This window comes from Tauraco erythrolophus, chromosome 3, assembly GCF_009769465.1.
Source record: "Tauraco erythrolophus isolate bTauEry1 chromosome 3, bTauEry1.pri, whole genome shotgun sequence".
Lineage (NCBI taxonomy): Eukaryota > Metazoa > Chordata > Aves > Musophagiformes > Musophagidae > Tauraco > Tauraco erythrolophus.
In genome coordinates this window covers 30792806-30813638 of record NC_141467.1, presented here as the reverse complement: position 1 = coordinate 30813638, position 20833 = coordinate 30792806, and the positions used below count along the sequence as shown (strand labels likewise).

General features: G+C 38.7%; 1 protein-coding gene across 1 annotated transcript in view; it reads right to left on the bottom strand.

Moving 5' to 3' along the window:
• Positions 1-798: 798 nt before the first annotated feature.
• INO80C (INO80 complex subunit C) overlaps positions 799-20833 on the bottom strand; it is a 32060-nt gene continuing 12025 nt past the window's right edge. Inside the window, exons 2-5 of the mRNA XM_086609106.1 lie at positions 11068-11178; positions 8056-8167; positions 6283-6350; positions 799-1538 (exon numbers count right to left, since the gene is read on the bottom strand). Of these exons, the coding sequence (XP_086465232.1) occupies positions 1407-1538; positions 6283-6350; positions 8056-8167; positions 11068-11178 (423 nt within the window). The 3' untranslated portion in view covers positions 799-1406. The remainder of the gene's footprint in view (positions 1539-6282; positions 6351-8055; positions 8168-11067; positions 11179-20833) is intronic.

The following is a 20833-nucleotide window of genomic DNA, read 5'->3' as shown; positions in this document are numbered from 1 at the left end:
ATGATCAGTGGCTCACCTCCTTAGTGACCTAGGCAGTCCAGGACTAACAAGCTGTGGGCCAAGTCTTCCACTTGGCAGTTTTGCACATGGGAAGAGAGCTTTCCCGCAACAAGTGGTAACTCGCCTAGCTGCCTTTCTGCCTAACACCCACTGGTTCAGAGAGATAAGGGAGGTAAGTGCCACAGCTACGGGCAGCTGGTGGAGTATGGCAGTGAAGGCTGTGTGGTTGGAGGCTAGGAATGGCTGAGCCTGAACTTGGAGTCCAGATTAAAACTTGACAAAAGGCTAGGACAAAGATGCAGAAGTGGGAATACAACAAATTAGTAGCTTGTCATAAGAAAGAGGACACAAAAAGAAAAGAATGGGCAGAAAACCCTCTGCCTCCTTGCCCCTAGACTTAGTTTCAGGAAATCATGGTCATTCTGATGTTGGCATGTACTCGTCAGCCCTTCCAGCAAGTGTCCAAACTCTCCTTCAGTTCCTTCCTCTAAAGGGTGACAATGTTCAGTTGCTATCCGTTATTCTTCCGGTACCTCATGGTGCAAAGGTCAGTGACCTGACCTAGGAGGTCTCTCCTTGCTGAAGACTGTCTGGGTGTCAGAATATCACTGGACAGTGGAATTCCTGCTATTTTAGCATTGATTTTAAAAAGTCTGGGATGTTAGTACTTTTCTTATGAATTAATAATAATACTGTACTAATCAGCAAAGGTAGAATAGTCAGGTTGTGAAATGAAGCACTCAAAACCTACAAAGTGTCACGATTAAGATTTACCTGGTGATTTGATTTGATCCTGTGACACATATTCATCAGGATGTTTTAAAACCAAGTTTGAATCCGACTTTATTTACGCCGACAGTTCTTCAGTACAAGTATTTGTGTGAAGCTGTTCATTTCCACAGTGCTCAGTACTGTAAACAGTCATCACAATAGCAGCGCTTGCTAGGTAATTTAGCTTCCTTTTACAGGTGGGACAAACTTCTTCATAGCCAAATGGCAAGTGCATCTGGCAAGGCAGGTTTAGAAGTTGGGATATCTTGGTACCTTTTCCTTAATTCTAATGACTGTTTCTTCTGAGCCAGAGCAGTATGTAAGATATCTAAGGTGGAGATGAAATCCTGTCTCTACAGAAATTAATATAACTCAGACATTATGGTGCAGGTACGTATCCTTAAGGTCTAAGTTATTCCCCACCAAACCAAACTGCTTACAAATTGGCAAACTAATACAGATCAGCATTTATCAAAATTAAATCCATATGTTTTTCAAATCCATGTGTCATCAACTACTTCCAGATGTAAATATCCATGGATAGTTTTAAGGAACCTCAGTCCTGCAGTCAGTTTCTATCGTGATTCTCAAAATAAGCACTGTTCACAAGTGATGCACAACAATATTTGGTCTCTTCAGGAAACAATACTTGTTGCTTTCCTTAAAGCCAGGTATCCTGTAACCACGTCTGAAGGGAGCATCCGAATATAGGCAAATTCTTCAATAGTACTAAATCTCAGCTTGCTCTGGGGATCTGTGTAATTTGCCTGAAAAAGAAACAATGGCAGAGTCACTATTAAAAGAACATCTCGAAACAGAATACTGAAAAAAGTGTCTAATTACAAGACCACAAAATAGTGAGGTTTTTTTCCCAGTAACAGCACTGCTGTTCTACCATGTGACCAAAAGTTTGTATTTTTTTTCCTATCTCCTCGTGTCAGAACTTATGAGAACTTAACAGACCCCTATAAAATCACATTAGAAATGCATTAAACATAACAGAGGGCTGAAATAGTTTCATACAAAACACTGTGCAAAAGAAATTCCTCAACTCTCTAAACTCACCCTAGCAACTCTGTGCCTTGTGCAGTCTCTCTCAAGGCAGCTCTCCAAAAGCTCAGGCTGCTGCCAATAAATTACCCACAAAGAGGCTGAATTATGGGTGCTCTGATAGCTTTGGACTGATTTTCTCTTCCTGCATACAACTTAGCTTTTAATTTACTTTAAAGTGGTTGTTAAAGCAAGGGAGTCTCAGTTTATGGTTCTGTGACTGAACTGATAAGAAATTTGAACTCAGTGTTGTGCTTTGTTACAGATGCCTGCTGTCAGGATAGCAGCCTGGCCAGCTAACCCTGGGCGACGCTTGTATCCTCTGCTATATTTGGACTCTGGGTGCCTGGGAGACGTGCCAGTTTCCTTCCATCCTCTCCCCTTCCCTGTTGCTACAGAAACCTTGAGCTCGGATGAGCTGGGGGGGGCAGCACAGGAGGCTGGGCTGGAAGAAGGCAGGCTTCAGGGGATCACCCCTCCACTTTCAGCCTCCAGGACAATCACCGCCCCTTCAGCATTGGATTACCAAGTGCCTGCCAAGGCTCTGAAAGCGTCTTCTGTACCTTTCTTTAGCAGGAGCTGGTGGCAGGCTGCAAGGCACAGGCAGTTGAGAGCCCTTAAGATATTGCTACTGAAAAATAAGAGGCCAGGAAGCGCTGCAGCATTCCCTCCACCCATACTGTTGAAGTGCAGAGCCCTCTACCATTTTTATGTTGGAAAGGATCTGTTGACCATGGTAACAATCCAGTTAATCGTCTGGCCAAGTAAGACTTAGCAGAAAATTGTTATTTGTAGCTTGTTTCTTTACAAAGAAATGCTACAAGGTTAGTTAAATGTAGTCAGCCAACAGTCAAGCCATCGACTAATTTTCAAACAAATGGCCAAGTTAGGACATTAGGAGTAAATTGATCCCTAGTAGTAACTTTATGGTTACAGCAGGTATAAATTTATTTTTATTTCACACTTTAAATCTGGCCTCATGTAAGAAAAAGCTAATGAAATAGACTGCTTTTCAAACGTGCATGATTCTGTAACAAACTAGCCAAGCAATATCTGCAATTCGTATTGCCCACCGATCTAGGTTAAGAATACTGCGGCAGTTCTTCACCACTCCGACACTTCGTACTGGGCTGTACTGCTCGCACACACTGATGTCTGGTAACCAGCATGCTCCGGGTTTGTCGCTTATGCCATGACTTCAGTCTGAAAACAAACTTTACCGCTACTTCAGCAATAATTAACACAGATTAGAAAAGTGAAGTAAGGTGATTTTGCAAAGGAAAAACTCTGCCTTGTTTAGAAACTAAGTCAAAGGCCACAGATACATGCTCTTCAAATACAATAAATTAGTTATCTCAATCTGTTTCTATAGTAACAAGGCTGATCCATTTGCAGAAAAGAAAGAGAAATATAAATATTTGAAGGTTTGGGATTTTTTTTAACCTGCTTTACAATAAATTGATTTATTTTGCATGTTAAAATATCTAAATACTCTTCATGCAAGTTTGGAAATAATAGTTTTATTCTGCAATGTCAATACAGTAGATAGTAGCTTTTGAATTCTAGGCTGCCTTACAAATATAAATTGGCTGCTCTGCTTAGACCATTGGTAAATTTAATTCCATTTGTGTTACACACAGAAAGAGAAGAGGATCAGTAGAATTTAATTGTGGCATTAAATATAACTGCAGGTATACTGATGAGAGTGTTTTAATACACTTGTCTTTTTTTGTACCTGCTAGACCATTTAATTCTTCCCTAAATGGGTAATACTAAGGAATTTATTTTACTTTTTTTTTTCCCCATGGGGAATCCAGCATTCCCATAGAAAATATATTCTTACACAAAAGCTTTCAGATTTTACATAGAAAATACAGTGACATTTTTCTTATACTAGATTTCTAAAATATTCTATTACCCCACATATCTTCCTACTAGGAAATTATCTTGAAAATATATTTAGTGCTTCTTATGAAACATTTCTAGCTTAGCAATTTAAATGACACGCTGTCTCAGTTATCTTAATAAAAAAAGATTTTTTTTAAACACGGTATTTTTATCATGGTCTCAAGAAACCGTGCAGGCTAGGTGAAATAGGAAACTCGACTCAAAGTGCAATTAGAGGATGGAAAATCAGAAAGTGGAAAGACAAAAAAAGGAAACAAAAGCAGCACTGAGTATAGATTCATATAGAAAGGAAAGTATTTATACTGAGAATAGTTAGAATGCATAAATCACTGATGGAAAGGAAGAGCTGGCCAACAAACTGAGGAACTGAGAGGAAGACTCTTATTTCCTATAGCTAAACTTAGCTGGCAGGGACATGGCCTTAACTCACATCTGTAACGTGCAGGATCATCTTGCTACAGGTGCAATGACTGACTGGTTTTGAAATGCATCAAAGGCCAGCGCTGGAAAGCACTATTTGGTTCCCTGGAGATGGGCAGTGAAAGGGAGCTATGCCCGTACGCCTCCTGCCCCATGCAAGTCCCTCACAGGTCAAAGATGTTGCAGCAACTCTAACACCATCTGGCGTGAATGCTACTAATACTTGCAAAGCAACTCTAAGGGAAGAGGATAGGAAACAGATGAACACCATTAAGTGGCCCAGTATGGAATATTTGCTGTTTTGGTTAAATCTACTCATTATTATTTCACATGTCCACCTATCCCCTCTTGCTCCATCCGCTGCATCTTTATATAGAGTAGGGGTACTTATGCGAAGTTCCTTATTCAACTGACACCTGCTTCTTGTCTGAAAACAAGTTGCTATTATATCAAAACAATACTCTTAGGAGTACAAGACTAAGTCTGCCGAGCTGGAGGGAAATATTTTCCCTGGGTTTGTGAGCAGTTTCTTCCATTTGCTGTCTGCCAGTTCATCTGCAAGGGAGATGTTGCTTTCCAATTCCCTCTTGAACACTAAGGGTTACCAGCCTCGATCCGAGCAACCCACTTCATTTCCAAATCATGCTCAAAGGCGCAGGCTGGAAACATGCCACCTCCTAGGTGCCATATTTAAATGTGTTACTTAAGAAATAAAAAAGCCAAAGAAAACATATGCTGCCAAATCAAGAACTCAAATGTTAGGATGTGCAGGATTACAGTTGATGCTACAGCTATTCTTTGATCCCTTGCGCTGTGTATCCACTATAAGGCAGTCCTTAATTAAGTGCTCACTCAATTTTTTCCCAACAGGGACTTCCACCTAATTCAATGTACAGAATGCAAGGTGCTGTGTTAACCTGCATCGACAAAACCAATGTGTATATTTACAGGCATCTCTGTGAGGTGACATCAAGCCTGTGATGTGGGCTAGTGCCCTATGGATGAAAAACAGATTAAACTGGGGGAAAGGGCCCAGAAATTCTGCCTCAGGCTATTTGATGTTACAAAGTTTTCAATATTGAGTTACATAGTGTAACCATTACTTAACCCTTTTTATAGTCCATATACAACATTCCCATTCATTTAAATTGTAAAACGTGAATAGGCTTCTGCAAAATAAATCACCGGGGCCTGAAGGTGAAAAGATACACTGTTACTAACGCATTTTGTTTGAAGTAAAATTATTCATGTCACATAAGAACAATGTCAGTAGCAGATACAAAGTTTTTGTTGGGCAGAATTTAATGACTTTACTCCTGTTTTGTGCCAGCAGAATCTTTGGGGAATTCAGGTGCCAAATTGTAACTACCAAAACTTTTTGGAGCATGTGCAAGCTGTATCTAAGTCAAATATGGGGTTTTTTTCCTTTTTCTTTTCCTTTTCTTTTTTTCTTTAACAAAACCATGTAAAAGAGCCCATCTGTGACACACAGGCTATACATCTGCCAAACTCCAAGTTCCAGCTCTGAAGCACGGGGGTATTTGAAATTCTCAAAAGTCCGTGCCAAGCGTCTGTCTCAGGCTGATTTGTTTGAGGGAAAGTTTGAGAGTAATGTGATAACAAGATTTTTTTTTTTTAACCTGGGCCAATCAATATAACTTTGCCTAATCTCATTCTTGGAAATTGCTAGGCCATTTTTTTTTGAAACCTTCTTTAAAACATATAATGAAATAAATCAGCTTTGGGCAAACACAGCATGGAAAGCTTCAGTCTGTGTGGTTAAAGCCTGGCAAAGTTAGGAGTCATGGAGACAGTGGGCCACCCGCTTTCACTGTAATAAACTAAAGAATCAGAAATGATGGGGACCGTTGCAGACTTCAGAGCTGGGACAGTGGTGTGATAGGAGCCACTTGGCAGGACAGGTATTTAATCTATCCTGACATCTATTAACAACCTGAGGATTTTATGATGTAGGGAAGGTATTTGAGGTCTGGCCCTAAATCACTGGACAGCTATTAAGCATAAGACTGAATAGGAACCTCAGTAAGAATATCTTTTACAAAAGCATGCACCAGCTTTATTTAATTGTGGAAAGTGAGATGCCAATTTTGAAGAGAAAAATAAAATACTTACCGGAAGTCCTGAAATGTCCGAATATTTCTTGGCAGGCTTAAAGGAAGGAGGAGCATCAATATTAAAATCTAGAGAAAAACAAAGGGATAAATTCAGAGTGCGATATATATTTTAAAATGCAAACTCAAAATGTAAATAGGTAACAATACTTCTTTAAAACGCTGCCTTTACTTTCTGAGGTCTCTACTAGCAGCAATAAGGCAAAGAAACATGAAGCAGAATTACCTCTAAAAACATTTAGCCTGTTAGTACTGTAAACAACAGTCTGATTCTGCTCACCTCTCTAATAAGAGTTCAGTAAGCAGAACTGCCCTTCCAAAAAGAAAAATGCAGGAGCTATTTGAAATGCGTTGATTTCTTCCAAGTTTTAACGAATTCCCTTGGAGTCAGTTATTTGCAAAGAACAGCCATTCTCAAATGCATGCTGTATGGTAAGACCACGAAACATTGTTCAAGATTGCAGCTCTGAAATACCATAATCCAGAAAAGCAAAGTAATCTTTTAAATCAGTTAAATCTTTAAGCATGTACCACTTTAAGCCCAGTCAATGACCTAGAAAATTGTCTGAATGTTTAAATTAAGTGATGGAAATTACTGTTCTTTGGTGCCCTTTAGGTAACAACTCTCATTCATAAACATTTTTAAGATACATTTGGTATGCTTAAGTTCTGGATGTTTACAAAAATATCTTGTATCTGACTCATTTCTTTCCTCCTTCCTGATCTCCCTTGCACCTCGTTCAGACGCTATGATCAATTCAAATGCTCCATCCATATCAAATTTCTAACTCATCATCTCATAATTCAAAAGATGCTAATCCCACAGACATCTGGTTTGAAATATGCAAATGAATTTCTTTTCCCACCTTCTTAAAAAAAATCCTGTAAATTTACAGTTGCAAACAGAGCATAATAGAAATAGCAACATCAGCAGATTGTCAGTTACAATAGCCAGGAACACCCAGTAGTCTGCATTTTTCTGTAACAGTTGCGTCTAAAACACTTCAAAAAATGACAAGCTATTTTTGGAAGAAACACCAAGTCTGACAAAAAGTATATGCATATGCTCAATTCTGAGATGCCTCCACTTGCTTAAGTAAAATCTGAGGATCACATTCTGCCTCCAGCTATGTTCGATAGCATCCAACTTTACGAGTAGACTTGAAGTATACCTAGATGAAGACCACTGCTGTAACTCTGCTCCTGGGGATGTACACCAGCTAGCTGTAATCAGGAATGCTAATAGTGTCGTTTCAGCTGTGCTGAACTAAATAGGGGATGTAGGATTTAATTCTCCCAAGAATCCAGGATAAGGAGCTGGATAGGAAGCTTGGGCTGAGGTCTAAGCTACTGCAGGTATGTGGCTTAGGAGAATCCACTTGTAAATAGTTCAAATACAGCTAATCAAGCAGCAGCCATCCATCAGAAGACATTTGGGCTGCATGAAGAGGAGGAAGGCTCCTCAGCAGTGAAGAGGTAACAAAAACCTGATGAGAATAAGGAGTTTTTGACCTGGTTCAGATAAACGAATTTCCTTTATTAAACTCTCCCCAAATGTATTTGAACTTTGTCACAATACTCCAAATTACTTGCTTCCCCCTACTTTGCACTTAGGGCTGGCGAGTGTGATTGGACTAGTCTGAAATGTACTACTTGTCCCTGTTCAAGCAGGATACTGCATGCACTGATGAAATAATTTAGGTTTGTTTTAAAGAAAGTTATTTGTGTGGATTTTATTTTTTATAAATACATGCAAAGCATCTAAGCAGCTTACAGCTAGGATCATTTAGTTGCCATGGCAATGCCCTTTCAGAAGCAAGAATTTGTTTTAGGTTCTTCCAAGTTCTGTTCTTCTTGCCAGCTGCTGCTCCACCAATGCCGGAGTGCTAGAATAAAAAATATGGTGTTTAGAGAGAAAAAAAATAAAAATACTGTTTCAGAGCGTGACACTTCTATTTCATAGTCTTTCTGATACGTCTCATCGCGTCATGAACCATTTGTTATCCTCACTTATTTCATCAGCACGCTAATATACTGTACACTTTAATCTTGGCTGCAAGAAAAACAAAGCTTTTTGGGCTGTGTCAAAGCTACTATGTTTAGGATTAACTGAAGGAAATGAAAATCTGCTTTTTACAAGAAAATAGAAAATCAATGTGGTTAGGTTTAGCCGGAGATTACGGGATTCTGTATGTACTTCCCATCATATTAGAACTTATTACTATGAAGTTATGTCTAAAATTGTGATTACACGGCTAAATTTTATCTCTCCTTTTTATGGCATATTACAGGTGCAGCTCTAGCTCTTGTAAATTATCCGTGACTGTAGAAAACATAACTGATCTTGCAAAATGTAATGAATACTATGAGAAACTTTCTGGAAATTTTATTTGTCTTTCAAAGGATAGAAGACAGAAGAATAGAAAAAGAGTAATAAATAGAATGTTCGCTGCCAAGACAATTTTGCATTTTGAAAGGTACACTAATGGAAGGCTTGCCACAGGTACTATAATGGTAGTTTCAGTTATCAAATGTGATTGCTACAGAATAATTTATTTATGTCTCTCCAGAGACAGACGCTGCACAACATACTGTACTACTTCTAAATGATCAAAGGACACAGATTTACAGCTTTACTTCAGGAAAGAAAATGTTCTTACAATTGGGGAGTTGTTATTTCTGTTAATAATTACTACCTGCCACATCAGTCTCATCAAAACTTAGCAAAGTTCTGCAAACACGTTTCTGCTGTGACTGGTTTATAAATTAGCCTGTTAAATTGCTGAGAATGATAGGAGAAAGGATTCAATGAGAAAGCTTTTTTCTGTAAGATATATTCAGAAAAGATGCTCATGAACTGATGATATATCGGGTTTTGGCAACGGTAGTAATTAGTAATCTAGTAATTTAGTAATCTAGAGATCATTGTAAAAATAGAGACTGGTGAAATATGAGATGAAAATCATTATACTACCACATTATTAATTCAAATTCATTACATGAATATTCCCTCAAATCATTGCATAATGACATTTTTTCAGTAATCTGGTTTCTCAAAAGCAACTATTGAGTTTATATGAACCTACGCCTCCAAGGATTGGGGCTGAGTATCACCTCACACACCTACAATCAAAAGGCAATGACTGCCAAGCAGAAATGAACCAAGCAACCTCTGCACTAGTGAAGCTCAGGGACAGCTGGAGCTAGGACAGGTGGCGTTATTAATCGCTTTACACAATTGTCAGAGGGTCTTCTTCCCCTTCCCCATTGTCAAGGGATGCAAATTCCACTCAGGAAGTTTAGGAAAAGGTAATTTCTTCCTTCTTCTCTGCTTTTAAGTCTATCCTCTGCAGTGAGCTAATGGTTCAAACTTGAGCGCATTTATGAAAGATAGACATTATTGGATTTATTTTCTTCCTTTTAAGACAAATTAGGCTGGAAGGATGCAAAAAGTCATCCAAATTGTTACTAGCAGTTCATACTGACAAAAAGCTAGTTAAAACTCCATACATTTCTCTCAAATTAGTTACTGTATTGAGGAGGACAATTTAATATTTTTATTATAACTGCCTATTTCTGCAGCAGTTGCCAAGGGCCCCGTACATTCATTATTATTTCAAGCATAAAGACATTAGTATTGTCTCTTTGGAAATGGTGACGTCCCTCTAAGAACTGAAAGATCAGCACAGTGCCTCATGGCTATTTAAATCCCTATATGGAATGCCTCTGGGTGCAAATGGAGCTATTCCAATAAGCCCCGTTTCTCAAAGATGGTGGTGTTCACTTGAGGATTACAGTGAGCAAAGTACACAGTTGTTTGAATGCCCCTCTTGTGACAGAAGCTGTCTGCAAAGAGCACCTTGCAAGCCAGAGATTAATTGTAAACCCCTGCCAAACCTGTGCTTAGTGAGCTGTGTGATGCCCGATTACTCAGGTTTTATGCTGTGGGACATTGTATCTTATTCAAACAGAACGAAGTCTGGGATAAAATCCTTCTTTCTAAGTACTGGCTTAGGACCAGCAGTCAGAGAAGTTTGCCTGTCTAGAAAGCGTTTGTACAGTATGCCAATGAGTTGGCCCTGGCACAGCGAGATGAAAAGATATTAAAAACAAGCCCAGCAGCGACGGCGTTACTGGCTGTAGTTTTCCTCCACCTTCTCCCCCAATTTAAACCTCAGAGTGTTTTAGCAGCCTGTGTTTCGTCAGCTGTCAGAGTTTACATGACTTCTGAATGCCAGCAGGCCAGGCTTCTGGGGAGCACAGAGCGCTTGCTTCTAAATCTAGCACTTACTGGAAGAGCAGACATCACAGGTCTGTTAGGAGTTTCAGGGACCGGGAAAGGAGCAAAATGCCAGTTGCTAATGACTCTCTGGTTGATTTCTAGCTCAATTGCTTTGCAGCCTGCCTCGGCTAGGAACTGCGAGATGGGATTCCTACATTCACAGCGGTCTTAATTGTTCCTCTCTAGCTGTGGTAGTTTGTGAGATACCACACTATAAAACTTCTGTGCTTACCTTGATCTAGAAGGTTTTCTGACTCTCTTCCAGAATTTCATATACTAGATCTGCCTCTGGACCAGTGCCATTTTCGTGCTGTAATATAGTGTGCACTTCGGACCATAGTGTGGCATGGACTTGAGGTGAATTTCTTAAAAGTCGTTAACCTTTTATTTGGCTGTTAAGCTGCCTTTCTTAAAATATACATTAGCAATATAGTTAAATAGAATCCTAGTTAATGTTTTATTTGAAGAGTTTAGAATTTCATATTGTTAAAATAATACACTTACGATGAAGTTTGGATCTTTAAATGGTAACGGCTTGATGGTTGTTTCCACTGATCCCGTGCTGGAGTCTGTGTTCAGAAATTTGTTTTCATTCGTGGCCTCTCCACCTGCACTCTGAAGAAAAAACAGTCTTAGTGCTTGTTACTCTGAGCAAGTTTAACCGAAGACGGAACCGCCTGCTGTATTAACGACCTGTTGCCTTTTTAGCCTTCCTGTCTCTTTTGAATCTTTAAAGATGTTGCATGCCAGCAATAGAACATTTGTCAAACAATCCACAACTGACACATTAAGGGGAGATGGGGAATAGAGTGGCCAAAGCCTACTGAGTGAAACCAGCGTGGAGTTTATTTCAGTATTAATGAAAGCCATTTCTATAAATTGCAAGACAGCATACGAAACCAGAAACAGCAGAAATGTACATTGGATTTATTCCAGAATGTTCTGTATTAGAGCATTAACAGGAATATATAAAATTTATAAAAAGTTTTTTTCAAGGTTCTAAAGAATAATTGATTTATCAGTTAATTCTCCGTCCTTGGCTTCAATCATGCCTGAGTGGAGACTGAGGAGAAGAACAGATTTCATTATATATATACTTTTTATATACAAGGCTCACAAAATCGACATGGGTCCTAGTTGGTGTTTTCTAGGCTCTTCTTTATGGTTTATTTATTTAGCAGGAAGAGCAGTTGCAGAAGGTGTGTGTGTGATTGGAAAGCTAAAAAAGCTGTGTGGCAGTCTAACCAATTTCTGATAGTTCCACATGGCTGAGCCTATGTTGTTTTCTTATTTTGCGAGCGCCTTGTAAGTCTCCACACTACCAGAACTAGCCCATGCTACATACATAAATGTTCCTTGTGAAATCCCAATCCGTACTGAATTTTGCCATTGAGTTTCGCAGTTCAATCAATAGCATTTCATACCTTGATTCTTTTTTTGTTGAAGAACAGAAAGCTTGGCTAAAAGCTAAATCGATATTTACTGAACGAGTGGTTAAAATGTTTCTTTAGTTTACCTTCAGAGAGATCATACTCAGAAGAAAAAAAATGTTTTCCTGTAAAACCTGCACTGTGAAACCTTCTGCATTGATACAATCCTCTTTTAAGTAGGAGAATAAAGGAGCATTATTAGTGAATTATGGGAGTACTTCTAGAAACCGAGGCTATAAAGCAAAGGCCATGATTCAGCATATCCTTCTCCACGTGATTATAAGGGAAGTGTTTGCATTTTTAACTACACACATAAGTAATCACAGGATTAGGAACTAGGCAAGTTGAACTCTTCTTTGGGGAAACACATCAGTTACTCAACAGTGCCTGTTTTTAAAATAGCAAAGAAAGGTCTTAAATATTCAAAGTATGGTAAAAAGAAGCATTCAAGTAAAATAGTCATGTTTCTAGTATCTTATTAAAACATATGAATAGAGATGATCTATTTTCAAAACAGTCAGTCCTCTGTAAGCTCATAGTACAGGGGATGCTGCCATAATAACATCAGTGGAAGCAACAGTGAAGTCTGTAGCTTAAACTTGATTCTTCCCTTGCTGAGGACAACATTAAAAGGCAGTGACGTCACAGAAACAGAGGAAATGCAGATGGATGTTTATAAACATTTGCATTATGTGACAGTGAGCAGAGAAAATAGCATCTTCAACAATCCTGAGTAAAGTGGCTTTACACAATGAGTTGCTAGGCTTCAAACTATATTCTTGCACATGTATACTTCCAGCACTTTGGATTTCAGCAGCAAACACTAAAGTCGATCTTGAGAAAGACAAGGCTTGAGATACAAGATTATTTCTGATAAATAAATTATCTCTGATACTGCTCATTACCAGTGTAAATTCTGTAAGCGGAGGAATCAGCACTCACAGCTATTCTTCACAGCATTCTTGTCTTTTATTTGGTCCCATTTGGTCGGTTTTAAATCCAATCCTACTTTTTTTTATTAATTACTATATCACTTTTGCCTCTTCAGTGATCTTTTGCTAAGTATTCTGTTGTTTATGAAACAGGTTTCCAGTAACATTTCAACAATATCTGGAAACAGTATCTAGTATATTGAGACTAAGCAAATAAAAATGGTTTATCAGTAAAGGGGAAGAAGCTTCCTTATACATATAGTCCTTAATTTCTGCAGCTGGGTACATTTACATATCACACTCGCTGTCTTCACTGTTTTTTTCTGTGTGGATTCAGTGCTAATCTTGCTGGCGCATTAGGAAGGAAAGTAAGGAACTGTTCCTGGCAGGACAATTCCTGAATGTAAATTCTACATGTCATTTCTTTTCTGGACCAGCCCCTAAGGGATTTCAGGTATTAGTGCTGCTAAGAGTTACAGCCCAGATGTTAATTTTGTTTGTGCCAGTATCTCTTGCACAGTGGCAGAGGCAGCGGGATCCAGAGCAGCAGCTGCTTTTCTGGGCCACATGGACACCCGAGTTGCCCTCCAGTCCCACTGAGACATAACACCAGCAGGAGTTTCTGGATGTGTCAGGGACAATTTAAGAGCAGTGGTTTCTGTCCAAGGCAAAGGGTGCAGACCGGTGTGCAGGACTGTAAAGCAGCTTGCATAGCATAGTGGTATGCAATTGATATCATGACTTCAGAGCCCTGTGATAGACTGGGAAGCAAATAAGACTGAGTACTATGATCCCAGTTAAATGCTGGGAACTAAGATAAAGACATACTGTAGAGGCATGCCAGATCCCTCACTCAGCATTGCTTGTATGAAAATTCTGATTTTTAGCAGTAGCAGTAGCACTACAAAAGACAGATACTCAGTTAATGTGCTTTTCTTTCTGGAAAAACATTAAAGAGTTGAGTAGAAGCACTGCTTCCAGAATAATGTGCTACTGCACAAAGGAGTGAACTCTGGTGAGCACAGAGCTTTGAAATGCTCCTTCCGTGCAGCCTGCAGAAGTCTCAGCCAATATCCTCAGCAGTTTTTCAGCCACAAACTGAAAGTGTCTCAATAATCTACAAATCTGTCCAGCCTATGTTTTAAAGTGTCAGGATTTAAAGCATAAGAAACATCATTTATTTTCAGGTTTGTTTTCTTAAAGAGGGAGTGGAGGGAATGCCAAATGAATTTTAACCAGTATGGATCCACCTTTGTACTGCAAACCCCATCCTTCTTGACCGTGAATAATGCAGCGATAAATACAAAACATTAGTTAGAGCCTGAAAGAAGCTTCCTCAGTGAACAATTACTGTACAGTAAAGATAACCTTTAACTTTTAACATTAGCTGAACAAATCTCTCTCAAATGTGCTTTTTTGCCTGGTCATTGAGTTGGGAAGATAGTTCATTCTTCGCTGTCACGTGTTGGGGGAAACAAACAGGAATGAATTCCAATCCCCTTTGTAGTCCTATGAAGGACGGCAGTCCCGTGAGCGCAGTGAGGAAGCGCGTGTCACCAGGGAACATGTACTGCTCAATGTGTGCTGTAACCCCCAGTCACGTGTGGGGCAACTTCCCCTTCCTGCCAAATTCACCACCAGTCCCCCAGCACATTTTCTCTACCCAGTCAGCCTCTTCGCTAGCTCCCTCACCTTCCTCAGCATCCTAGGATAATCCCAAATACTTTGCAGGAGGGCAAGAAGGAAAGTGTAACCATGGGCTGAAGCCCTCGATAGCTTCTGTAAAGCTTCTTTTTAACTGATCTTGTAACGTAAACGTCCTTTACGGGGAGCTCTATATACACTTCAAGGAGAGAGAGACAGTGAAGCAGTGTTTAATGTGCATTTTATAACTAAATTGTGTCTTTTAAACGGTGGTTTCTGTAACTAGGGCTACAGGGAATTCATGCTAAAATAGTCACCCAGCAGTCTGTATTCCTCCATAGGTTGCTGAAGATTACAACCACAAAGACTTCGGAGTAGCTTTACATTTACAGGGTGCATCTGCACTGGCAAATGAAGGTGTGATTTCAGTACAGCTGAACATGCTTACACTAGTTTTACCCCAAATGACAATAAAACCACTACAGTAAAGACTGCAGCTAAGCCATCAGTAACTACGTTCATTCTTTCCCATCAAATCTACCTCTGGCTGTTAACCTCCACAGAAGTCCATGCTGCCATGACTTCTTATGTTAGCCTCCTCTGTCCTCCTCCTCCTCCCAGTATCCTCCTTAGCCAGGGGTACAGCAATCTTGACTGGAATGGCATGTTTTAAAAGTTGTAGACAGCGGGTCAAAGGCTTCTTATAGGACCACTTGTGCCATTTTATTCCCTCTATAAAGTTGTGTTTATGTGCTTTAGCTGAATTTTAACTACAACCACAGCGTGACAGGTTGGCAACCTCTATTCCTCCTGGGATAGACGGGAGCAAAAATGAGGGGTGCTGCTTCTTTTTTGCCTTTCTTTTCACAAGATCATGTATCAAGTATTCAGTGCATCCCAGCTGGGTAGGACACAGTCTTCTCCATTACATACTAGGACCGTGTGCCAGTCGCCGAGTGAGGAAGCTGGCTGAGGACTTCACTTGGTTATAAGACAGCAAGAGAGAGAGCGAAGACCTGCAGCAAACACTTGGGAGTCCTAAGAAGTTTCTTGTAAGAGCAGCCAAGTCTGGGGAGGAGACCTGAGCTAAGCTTTGCTACCTCAACACTGGTTTCTTTTGAATAAAGCCAAACCCCAGGAATGAGCCTAGTTTGGACCCTACTGTATATGCTGTCTGTACTGGGAGAAAACACACATTGGGAGGCTGCCTATTCACACACTACTTTTAATCTTAGGTTTTGGTCAATCTATTAATTTTTTCAATATATTCTGTTCCAAATTCCCTACCGCAGATGTATTGGTTTTCACATGATTTCCAAAGATTGCTCCATCTGTCTGCTTTTACTTAGGGAGAGGACAAGCAAATCTTGTAGACCATGGAAGCTGAATTCTTTGTTTTGGCTATTTCTAGGTGGAACCAGCATTGTGGAGTTTGAGATGGGTGTCTGTGATGGGACTAATTACCAGGTGGAATTAGCATGCTATGAAAGTGCTTGTCTGAATCACTTCCCCCGCCCTCAGCAAGGATTAAAAATGTGTAACAGAATAATTGATTTATGCTGAAGCATCATTTCTTATCTATTTACTTTTGGATTATATTCTGCAGTATTTTTTCATTATTTTAGACTAACAGGATTTTACAAAGTATAAGAAACATAAAAAATTAAGAAACATAAAAGTCAATATGTAAATTTGTGCATTTCTGGCATCCTAACAGTGCATACTGTGCATGTAATGGCTTAGAAAAAAAATGGATTTGCCTATCACTGAAGGTACAATACAATCTTCAGTGGCCATTTTTGCTAGATGCTACAGTTTTACATGGTAAAAAAGACAAGGTAAACTGAACAGTGTGTTGGTAAAGCAAAACTTAAATGCATAAATAAATTCTGTAAGAACTGGAAAGGCAGTGTCTAGTTTAAAGGAGCAAAAACAATACTATAAACATGAACTTTCCCTGTCTGTTTTGTTTTCTGCAAACCATTCATTAGTTAGTCAATTTTAACACTATATTGAGTAGAGCAATTGTAGATGAAGGTGACTACATATGTAGTTTTTTGGTTTGGTTTTGCTTCCGCATTCGGTATTTCTGATACTTTGGCTTTGTCTTAAAGTGATTACTAGGGGGTTGTAGGTCCCTGTTGAAAAATAAGTAATAAGAGGAGTCTGGATCTCAATCAAGCCCTCACACTTGGTGAAAACTTTGCCCCAAACACCCAATTTGGTTTGCTGAGGATCCCACCTGTCTCCGACTGTTTTATGAGAAGCTCAATAGTTTAAATTACTTTTACTCACTTTTGGCAGCTGATTTTTATAATCACAATAATACCACAATGACATTCTTAATTTCATTGACACAGTTGTTTTAACTCAGCCTCAATAATGGTATATGTCTAATTATTCCTATAGTAGGTTACTTCTAAAGCAGCAATATCCAGCTTGTAGCAACTTACTTAGCTTTTAGCTGTGTTTAAGTTCTGTGACATCCTGACAAAGCTGTGGCAGGCAGCCAGAAGAAAATGGTAATTTATAAAATAGATGGATAATACCTGTATTTTCACTAGCAGCCAATTACAGTGAGTGAGAATGCCATGTGGAAACAGAGCACGAATGTCACTAGATGACAGCAGTGATGATACGAGCAGACTTTTCAAAACCGGGAGTAGACTTTGAATATCAGCAATTTAACAGAGTCTCAGCTAATGCTGCTCCTACGGGAACACATATTAAGCTGTTTCATTAATATATTAGCTCTCACTGAATAACAAGCCTGGTACAGGCTCTTGCACATTCTGAATATTTAATTTATTTAACTTTGCATGATGACATGACAGGAGCCATTAAAACTTGAACACATACACTATGGCAGACAAAAACGCAGCTCTTTACATCACTGGGAACAATTCACAGAGAAAGGTGTCAGAATTAGATGTGTCTAAGCTCAAGTTAAAATTATAGCCAAAAAATTTCTCATCGCCAATGTCATTAGCATAGGGTATTTCTGAAGGCAAACTCACCGAAGACTCAATAAAAACATAAGACTGAAGAAATAGAACTCTCTTGAACAAAATTAACTCTCTCCATGTCTGTGACAGAAAGGTTTGCTGGAAAGACTTGTTCAGTAACATGTATAAACATGTCTTAACCATCTAGTTCATTTTACTGGTTCTTGGACTCAGTAGGAAAAACTTTTTCTCTCTTCCTTTCCGCTCACTAAAATGAAGCCCAATACAATTTCCCCAGCCTTTTCTCTCTCAGCACTCTGGTACATGGTAGCACTTTAGTAACGTTCTTCCTTCACAGAAGATCCTACCTTATTTTGAGGTAGGACAAAAAAGATTTCGGCTTGAAAATGTTCAAACGCCAGGATGCAAAAAACCACGAATCTTGCATATTCACAGCAAATTTTGTTCCACGGGGTACTAAAAAACTCGATTTACTAAACAAAAAACCTGAGTAGTAGCCAGCTGAAAACAATACAGGTATTAAGTACGGTGCAGATCAATGTCCTTGATTTCAAGCAGCTAGTAGGGTGGGCAAGACAGTCATGCATACAGTGTAAATTGGGAGTAAATCCATTTAAGTCAACGAGTTTCATCACTGCCAACTCATCTTAAAAGACAAGGTTCCTGGTACAGGTTTCTGCTTCCACTAAGATTAAATTTCCCAAATGCCTGATAACAAAAATATTTTTGTTTAAATTATGACATTGTCCTCAGATGATGATGCTGCTTTCACTTATAAAGAAAGCTGAGGGAGGGTTGTTGAAAACAAACATAACAACACAAAGCTTGAATTAGATTGTTGAATTACTATAATAATAGCTTATAATTCCAAGTACATGTCACGAAATATACTTCAGCTTCTTCTAACCATTCCCCAGAGGGCTTCTGAGTCAAGTGTCAAACTACTTTTCTGTGCAAGCCCTTCCCAAAGCAGCAGTTCTTTCCCTCTAACTTGCCAACTATTTCTGCTGAGCATCAAGAGTTAATCAACTATGCAAATTCACTCCAAACATATGACTAAAATTTAGAAATAATCTCGCCTGTTGGGTGTGTAAGAGGGAGGGATGAGGCATTTGAAGCAGGACACGGAAAACTTTTCAATCGCAATCCAAATAAATAAAGATAATACGTGAAGACACATAAAGCTGCCCAGAAAGCAATCTGTACATTATGCTTTCAAACTTTTACACTCCTGTTCTGAGGTGAGTTAAAACATCTTATATTCCAACTGCTTTAGAAAGGCTGAATAAAATTTTACTCTTGCACTAAAAGATTGGACTGTCACAAAGTGATGGATGGCTTTTCTATGTTCTCTGTAGGGCATTTCAATACCATAGACTGCAACTGCTCTTGATTAAAAGGTGACATTCTCATTTAGGGTCCCGTCACTTCCTGAGCTTCAAACCATTATCATTCACCTGCATTGGTGCTTCCAGTGACAAAATACTTACCAAAATGTATAAAATACTAATTACTTCAGTCACTTTGATAGAGGTATAAAACACCCTAAAGCAAAGCTCTATTACGCTGTGTCAGGGTTTGAATTCAAAATTAAAAACGCAGCCAAAGGGAGAATAAGATTTTAATTATATTCCCACCTCTCAAACATTTCTTGAAAACCTAGAGGAAAAAGACCTAGCAATTTCATGACACAAGAACTCCCTTCTTACTGGTACTGCTTACTTAAGGCAAAAAAAAAAATCCAGAAAAATTCATATTTACTTTGTTGTCTTCAAAATTATTAAACTTTCAAACACAGAGATTAACAAGCTTCAATAAAAAGCTCTGATTTCTTCTCAAGAGATTTCAGATGCCAAACGTGCTTTTCCATTTAAAAACTTCCAAGCACTATGATAGACAAAGGTTTATAACTTACAGATATTTCAAGGAAAAAAATCACTATTTTCTATGGGGAAAAGCCTCAAATAAAATGAAATTGGGACTAGCTTCACACTGTCCCAGAAAAGCTTGGTTTAATTTGCATTCGCCACAAAGCTCCCTTTGGCTTAAATAATTGCAAAGGATCTCTCACTTTTAGATTTCATTTGGCGGATTGGGACTATTTCTTGTTTATAACATTTGGCAGTTTTCTTTATTAAGAAATTGTAACTTTGACAAATTCATGGGCTTAATGGCATGCTGAAGCAGCTCTGGAGCTAAAAATTTTCAGTGTATGTGGAATGAAAAAGCATGTGTTAGTTCATACTTTCACCAAGGGTAAAATTGAGCCCAGCGAACAGAATATTTTGATTCCCCAAGAGAAAAAAAGTCGTCTAAATTGATGGGCCTTAAGACTGAAAATGGATGGAAGCATAGCAGCAAAAAAGACTAGAGTAAATCACAATTGAATTTTTATAAAAACTGCCAGTACATTCCTTTCTCTATCAGAAAAATTCAGTTCAGTCAAGGACATCAGCTAAACTGCTTCTTCAAGTTTAAAATACATCATTTGATATAGAATGGTTGAGGTCAAAGTATTTCAGGAGAAAAGATTGAAGGATTACAATATTCTCATGTGCTGTTAACATTGTGATGCTGCTCAGGGAGCATATCAAAATCCCTCTGTCGAATAACAGGCTTCAGCTAAGGTAGGAGAAGGATCCAAGTCCATTCAGCTGTGTGTGACTGAACCAGGGACAAGGAAAGCAAAAAGATATCAGCTCCTATGGCTGACAGGAAAGTAATCCCATTCTGAAAAAAAACACTCAGTTTCCTGATTCTAGTTTATTCTTAAAACATTATCTGTTTTGACAGGAAACAAAGTTTAAGTAACAAACAAAACCAAAACATTTCTTCAAGGAAAAGCAATTACTTAGTTTTGAGTAAAGACAGGGTCTATCTGTCTTCCAGAGCTCCTATTCTACATATTTTTCTCAGGAAAAATAGACCTGAATTAGAATATTAGAATTTTACATTCAGATGTTATGGACTAACTGGTAAACTGATACAGAAAACAAAACTTTACTTCTCTATGTTCCCTATTTTAGCAGATTTTAGCACTTCCATCTGTCTTAATTGTCACTATAAGTAGATAAAAATTCTATTTCTATTAAGTTTCTGCCAACTACACCTACTGCTGCCATTGCGCATTAGTAAATACCAGCAAAGGCTTAGCACTCCAGTCTAAAGTTACTCAGAGAAAGTTTTTCCATTTGTGTACAGGTACTTAGACAAATGTTAGGTGCAGTGATGTATGGAACATTCCACTTCTAAAGCAACTGAGAATAAAAATATTCTTTCTACAAATCTTCAAAAAGTT